We start from the raw sequence: 7707 nt of genomic DNA, 5'->3' as shown, positions 1-7707 counted from the left end.
TAATTGCTCTGGCTAGGACTTCAAGTACTATATTGACTAGGTAGGGAGAGAGTGGGCAGCTATGTCTAGTCCCTGATTTTAGTGGGATTGCTTCAAGTTTCTCTCCATTTAGTTTGATGTTGGCTACTGGTTTGCTGTATATTGCTTTTACTATGTTTAGGTATGGGACTTGAATTCCTGATTTTCCAAGATTTTTATCATGAAGGGGTCTTGGACTTTGTCACATGCTTTCTCAGCATGTAATGATATGATCATATGGGGTTTTTTTTGTATGAGTTTGTTTATATAGTGAATTATGTTAATTGATTTCCATATATTGAACTATCCCTGCATCCCTGTGGTGAAGTCTACTTGATCATGATGGATGATTGTTTTGGTGTGTTCTTGGATTTGGTTAGCGAGAATTTTATTGAGTATTTTTGCATCGATATTCATAAGGGAAATTGGTCTGAAGTTCTCTTTCTTTGTTGGGTCTTTGTGTGGCTTAGGTATCAGAGTAATTGTGGCTTAATAGAATGAGTTGGCTAGAGTTCCTTCTGTTTCTATTTTGTGGAATAGTTTGAAGAGTATTGGAATTAGGTCTTCTTAGAAGGTCTGATAGAACTTTGCACTAAACCCATCTGGTCCTGGGCTTTTTTTGGATGGGAGACTATTAACGACTGTTTCTATTTCTTTAGGGAATATGGGATCATTTATCTGATCCTGATTTAACTTGGGTACCTGGTATCTGTCTAGAAAATTGTCCATTTCATCCAGATTTTCCAGTTTTGTTGAGTATGAGCTTTTGTAGTAGAAACTGATGATTTTTTGGATTTCCCCAGTTTCTGTTTTTATACCTCCCTTTTCATTCCTAATTTTGTTAATTTTGGTAATGTCTCTGTGCCCTCTGGTTAGTCTGGCTAAGAGTTTATTTATGTTTTTGATTTTCTCAAAGAACCAGCTCCTGGTTTTGTTGATTCTTTGTATAGTTCTTTTTGTTTCTACTTAGTTGATTTCAGCCCTAAGTTTGATTATTTCCTGCCATCTACTCCTCTTGGGTGAATTTGCCTTTTTTTTTTTTTGTTCTAGAGTTTTCAGTTGTGCTGTCAAGCTGTTAGTGTATGCTCTGTCCACTTCCTTTTTTGGAGGCACTCAGAACTATGACTTTTCCTCTAAGTACTGCTTTCATTGTGTCCCATAAGTTTGGGTATGTTTTATTGTCATTTTCATTAAATTCTAAAAAGTCTTTAATTTCTTTCTTTCTTTATTCCTTGACCAAGTTATCATTGAGTAGAGGGTTGTTCATTTTCCATGTGTGTGTGTGAGCTTTCTGTTGTTTTTGTTACTATTGAAGACCAGCCTTAATCTGTAGTGAACTGATAGGAGGCATGCGGTTATTTCAATCTTCTGATATCTGTTGAGATCTGACTTGTGACCAATTATATGGTCAATTTTGAAGGAGGTACCATGAGGTGATGAGAAGAAGGTATATTCTTTTGATTTTGGATGAAATGTTCTATAGAGAACTTTTAAATCCATTTGGCCCCAAACTTCTGTTAGTTTCACTCTGTCTCTGTCTAGTTTGTGTTTCCCTGATCTGTCCATTGATGAGAGTGGGGTGTTGAATTCCCCCACAATTATTGTGTGAGGTGTAATGTGTGGCTTTAGCTTTAATAAAGTTCCTTTTATGAATGTGGTTGCCCTTGCATTTGGAGCATAGAAGTTTGGAATTGAGAGTTCTCCTTGGTAGATTTTTTCCTTTGATGAATATGAAGTGTCCTTCCTTATCTTTTTTGATGACTTTAGGTCAAAAGTCTATTTTATTCTGTATTAGAATGGCTACTCCCACTTGTTTCTTGGGACCATTTGCTTGGAAAATTGTTTTCCAGCCCTTTACTCTGAGGTAGTGTTTGTCTTTAATACTGAGGTTCATTTCCTGTATGCAGCAAAATGCTGGGCCCTGTTTACGTATCCAGTTTTAGTTTTTATTTTTTTTTATTGTGGAATTAAGTCCATTGATGTTAAGAGATATTAATGAATAGTGATTGTTGTTCCCTGTTATTATTGATGTTATCTTTATGTTTGTGTGGTTATCTTCTTTTGGGTTTGTTGAAAGATTACTTTCTTGCTTTTTATAGGGTGTAGTCTCCCTCCTTGTATTGGCATTTTCCATCTATTATCCTTCATAGGGCTGGATTAGTGGAAAGATACTGTGTAAATTTGGTTTTGTCATGGAATATTTTGTTTTCTCCATCTATGGTAACTGAGAGTTTTGCTGAGTATAGTAATCTGTGTTGGCATTTGTATTCTCTTAGGGTCTGTATGAGATCTTCTCAGGATCTTCTAGCTTTCATAGTCTCTGGTGAGAAGCCTAGTGTAATTCTGATAGGTGTGCCTTTCTATGTTACTTCACCTTTTCCCCTTACTGCTTTTAATATTCTTTCTCTGTTTAGTGCATTTGGTGTTTTGATTATTATGTGACAGGAGGAATTTCTTTTCTGGTCCAATCTATTTGGAGTTCTGTATGATTCTTGTATGTTCATGGTCATCTCTTTCTTTAGGTTACAGAAGTTTTCTTCTATAATTTGGTTGAAGATATTTATTGGCCCTTTAAGTTCTCTTCTATACCCATTATCCTTAGGTTTGGTCTTCTCACTGTGTCCTGGATTTCCTGGATGTTTTGCGTTAGGAACTTTTTGTATTTTGCATTTGCTTTGACTGTTGTGTCAATGTTGTCTATGGTATCTTATGCACCTGAGATTCTCTCTTCTATTTCTTGTATGCTGTTGGTGATGCTTGCATCTATGACTTCTGGTCTCTTTCCTAGGTTTTCTATCTCCAGGGTTGTCTCCCTTTGTGATTTCTTTATTGCTTCTATTTCCATTTTTAGATCCTGGATGGTTTTGTTCAGTTCCTTCACCTGTTTGTGTTTTCCTGTAATTCTTTAAGAGATTTCTGTGTTCCCTCTTTAAGGTCCTCTTCATGCTTACCTGTGTTCTCTTGTATTTCTTTAAGTAAGTTATTTATGTCTTTCTTAAATTCCTCTATCATCATCATCATCATAAGATGTGATTTTTAAATCAGAGCCTTGCTTTTTTGGTCTGTTGGGGTAGCCGGGTTTCTTTTGTGGTGGAAGAACTGGGTTCTGATGATGCCAAGTAATCTTGGTTCCCCTTGCTTATGTTCTTGTGCTTGCTTTTCGCCATCTGGCTATCTCTAGTGTTAGCTCGTCTTGCTGTCTCTGACTTTGGCTTGTCCCTCCTGCAAGCCTGTGTTTCAGTATTCCTGGGAGACCAGTTCTCTCTGGGAGGAGTTTGGATATGGAGAGCTGTGGTACAAGGTCAGCTCTGGGGTCAGACAGAGACTAGAAGGATCCTGTCCCCAGCTTATCCTTGGTTCCTGTCTCCTGGTGGCTCTGTAAGAGTCCCTCTTGGGCCAGGAATTTGAAGAGAAGTAGTGGTCTTACTTGTGCTTGCAGGTGTGTAGGCAATCCTGGGTGACCAGCTCTCTCTCTTGGAGGTATTTGTGTATGTAGCTCTGTGGCCCAGGATCAGCTCTAGGTGCTGACAGAGACCTGGAAGGCTCTTGTTCCAGGCTGCCCCTCAGTTCCTGTGTCCTGAGGGCTCCGGACTGGTTCCTCTGAATAGCAGTGGTGATCCTACCTGCACTCACAGGCCTGTCCGCACTCCTGGGAGGCTCACTCCCTCCTGGTGCTATTTGGGTATTGGTCTCTGTCATCACTGCTGAACTCTGTGTTGCTGTGGAAAGAACTATAGACCAGCCATAAATGGATAGCCAAAGCTGTTGAGCATAACTTTCCTGATTGAAATAGGCAGTGAACACCTTTGCCCTGAGAACCATCTTTTGCCAGCCTCTGATCCATCAGGCAGTAATATTTAGTAAACTTTGACATTTTTTACTTTATGACAAACTGAATGTGCCTATTTGCTACATACCTCCAAAAATAGCTGAGAATGAGGGCTGGAGATGTAGTTCAGGGTGCTTGCCTACCATGCACCAAGCCCTGAGTTCAATTCCTAACAATGCATAACCTGGATGTGGTGGTACACCTGTAATTCAGGAGGTAGAACTAGGAGAGTTAGAAGTTCAAGATTAAGGTCATCCTCAGCTATGTAGGAAGCTTGGGGCTAGCTTGGGATACATGAGGGTACCTCCTTCTCCTCCTGATTTTTCACACACACATTGAGAATGAATTGGCAGGTTATATTCCCCTCCCCAAGTTGATTTCACCTCTTGTAATTATGTTAGAATTTACTATTATTATTATTTTAAATTAAGAGTCTGGTTATACCTGGTAGTGTTATCGAGAATCCCTCCAATATGTAGGGTGACACTCTTGGCTGGGGTTGGTGGCACACATTTATAATCTTAGTCCTTGAGAGGTTGAGGCAGGAAGGTTTATAAATTCACAGCAAGCCTGGGATACATGGTAAAATCCAAGCTCAAAACTGTTTTTAAAAGTTTTACACTCTCACAGCCTTACTTGCTAGAAATACTGTCTGCTTCCATAAAGCTAAGTGGGTGGCCTGGGAGGAACTGGCATGGCCATCACCTTTACCATCACACTGACCCAGTTAGTACAACAAGCATGACTACTAATTGCTCTGCATTTGAGATAGGTAACTGGCCAGTTTTGAGACTTCCTTGGTCTGTCCTCATGGTGCTGTTCTGGACAATGACATTATTTAACATTATTTAGGTCCTTCCGCCTGGCAGAACTGGACTTATGAAGTCAAAGTTTACTCCCAGGACATCCTTGAAACCACTCAAGTTTTCTCGAACATAAGCGGGACCATGCTTAATGTACCCGAACTGCAGAGTTCTACAAAGTACACTGTATCTGTGAGAGCAAGTTCTCCTAAAGGCCCAGGCCCCTGGTCAGCACCATCAGTGGGTACCACCTTGGTACCAGGTAAGAAGAGGGCATGGGTCTAGAAAGTGATCTGAACAGTAAAGGGTTTGGCCTGAGTGTTTCTTACAGTTTCTTGCTTCAAATGTTATCAAGAGATAAGAATGAGCAGTGTTGATCTCTTGAGGGTGAATCTTCAGTCTGAGAGCGGAAATCAAATAAACCACTGTGAATATTTGTCTTTCTTATCTAATATCTTTAACACTTCAAGACAGATCTGAAGAAATCTTATTTTCTTCTTCATTGATTTCTTCTTAGTTTAGTCATCTATTAGGTCTTGGAGAAGTTGAAGGGTCTATGAATAACACCAAATTTCACTATCTCAGCTGAAAGAAATGGTTTTTATACACACACACACACACACACACACACACACACACACACATATATATCATAATTGCTTCTGGATTCTCTAAACAAAATAGTAGAAAAAAGTCATGGTGGGTAGGGAGGGTGGCTGTGATGATAGTGAAGTGACCACAGGTCTCTGGTATGGCACTATGAGTCATTCTTATAGAGGTAGCATAAGTGTGTATTCCTCTTTATACTACATTTCAAATATTTATGTAAAAATAAGAATAAAATGTAACAGGATAGATGATTCTACTAAACAGATGTAATCGCTTGTGTTATTTTGTAATCTTTTCTCAAACTACATTTGAGACATGTTGACATTTTATGCTTAAAAAAAGTATGCTATAGTTGGGAGTGTTGGCACACAGTTTTAATCACAGCACATGGGAAGCAGAGGCAAGCAGGTCTCTATGAGTTTGATGCCTGCCTGGTGCCACATAGAAAAACCCTGCCTTAAAAAAAAGTATGCTTTATGTGATTTTGTTGTTGTTGTTAATTTCTTTTTATTTTACCATATAGCTACTGAGCCACCATTCATCATGGCTGTGAAAGAAGATGGGCTCTGGAGCAAACCACTCTGTAGTTTTGGTCCAGGAGAATTTCTGTCCTCTGATGTAGGAAACGTGTCAGGTAGACACCCTCTCTTACCCAGGTGTAAGGTCCTACTCTGGCGCCTTGTCAGGTGACTCAGCAAAGAAAGAACTGAGTTCCTGCTACCTGGGCAACAATGACTCAAGGATTTTGCCAGAACTATTATTAAGAAAGTGGCAGCTGTGTGTGTGTGTGGTGGGGGTGGGGTGTGGTGGGGGCTGGAGAGGTGGCTCAGCGGTTTAGAGCACTGAGGTCCTGGGTTAGGGTTAGGTTTAGGGTGAGCGATCACATGGTGGTTCACAACCATCTGTAATGGGATCTGGTGCCCTCTTCTGGTGTATCTGAAGACACCTAGCTACAGTGTACTCATATAAGTGAAATAAATATATCTTTAAAAAAAAGTGACAGCTCTTAGGTAGGGATGTTATTTATTGTGTTGGCTTCAGAAGGGCTTTGATGGATCTCATGAATTTCAATGTATCAATATTGTCCCTTAAGAACCATCTGTTTTGTTCTGCTAAGACAGCTTTTCTTAAATGATTTACAGACTAGAAACAGGAAGATTACAGCATAGCATTTTAAACAGAGTATTGGGAAAAACTGTTGACGAGGAGGACTCTGAGGTTGCAACAGGGCACTATTGTTAGAAGTGTTCTTTCTAAAGTGGTGAGACAACAATCTTGCCTGAAGATGATCTCTTCTATAGTTACCTTCTTATTTTATGTTTTGACTTGTTCCTTAAGCTGACAACAGCATTTCCACCCAACAGTGAGCTGGACTTAGGAGGTCAGCATGAAGCTAGTGGAAAGAGTGTGACCTGGAGTTGTTTGCAAACTTGGTTCCTTCTCTTTGATCTTTAAGGCCTCAGACAGAGCAGACAGTTTCATGGGATCTAAGAAAATGCTAACTTGCCATCACCGTTTTGGGAGTCATATTAGATCACAAAGTACCTCAGACAACATCAGACAGATGATCTGTGTGGTTTTGTTCCTCTTCTGGGTTCGAGGGGTTGAGATTTGGGGCTTATTTTACTGAAATATTCTTTTTTTAGTGTGTGTGAGACAGGTTCTCACCATGAAGCCCTGGTTGGCTTGGGACATGCTATATAGAACAGGCTGGTCTCAAATATGCAGCCATATAACTGCCTCTGCCTCCCAAGGCCTGACTGTACCACCACAACCAGCCATTACTGAAATATTCTTGACAGACCCATAAGTTCTCACCAATAGTTATGTCAATACTAGAGTTTACAGGCATCAGGGTGATTGACTCATTCCACTTCTATTCCACACATGGAGATAAGTGCTATTTGTTTGTCTTTGTTTTGAGATATGGATTGGTACAACAACAGCCTCTACTACAGTGACACAAAAGGCAACGTTTATGTGCGGCCTCTGAATGGGATGGATATCTCAGAGAATTATCACATACCCAGCATTGTAGGAGCTGGGGCTTTGGCCTTTGAATGGCTGGGTCATTTTCTCTACTGGGCTGGGAAGACATATGTGGTAAGTCAGAGCCTGACATCTTGGGTGCTCTAAAGTAAATGCCTGCCCATTTCAGTGACTTGCATGCCATCGAGCCATTTCTCCAGGCCTGGGAACTAGTACTTTAAGATTAAAAAAGTACAGTGCCTTGAATGTAATAGTACTCAATAATTATAAGAATTAAAATCAGGAAAATATACAGTAAAGAGGAGCAAGGAGAAGGCTCATCATCTATAAAGACATGTATATTCCTCTCAGTCTAGGTAAGTTCTCTCTCCCTCTTCTTCTTCTTCTTCTTCTTCTTCTTCTTCTTCTTCTTCTTCTTCTTCTTCTTCTTCTTCTTCTTCTTCTTCTTCTTCTTCTTCT

At 40.0% G+C, this 7707-nt stretch overlaps 1 protein-coding gene across 2 annotated transcripts in view; it reads left to right on the top strand.

The window, feature by feature from the left end:
* Nucleotides 1-7707, top strand: part of Ros1 (ROS proto-oncogene 1, receptor tyrosine kinase) — a 125694-nt gene that overhangs the window by 42314 nt on the left and 75673 nt on the right. For both annotated transcript variants that reach the window (XM_021174702.2, XM_021174701.2), the window contains exons 13-15: nt 4700-4912; nt 5783-5893; nt 7184-7362. In XM_021174702.2, the coding sequence (XP_021030361.1) occupies nt 4700-4912; nt 5783-5893; nt 7184-7362 (503 nt within the window). The remainder of the gene's footprint in view (nt 1-4699; nt 4913-5782; nt 5894-7183; nt 7363-7707) is intronic.

Source organism: Mus caroli, chromosome 10 (genome assembly GCF_900094665.2).
Source record: "Mus caroli chromosome 10, CAROLI_EIJ_v1.1, whole genome shotgun sequence".
NCBI lineage: Eukaryota > Metazoa > Chordata > Mammalia > Rodentia > Muridae > Mus > Mus caroli.
Note: the sequence above shows the minus strand (reverse complement) of the source record. Positions and strands in the feature narration are given on the sequence as shown.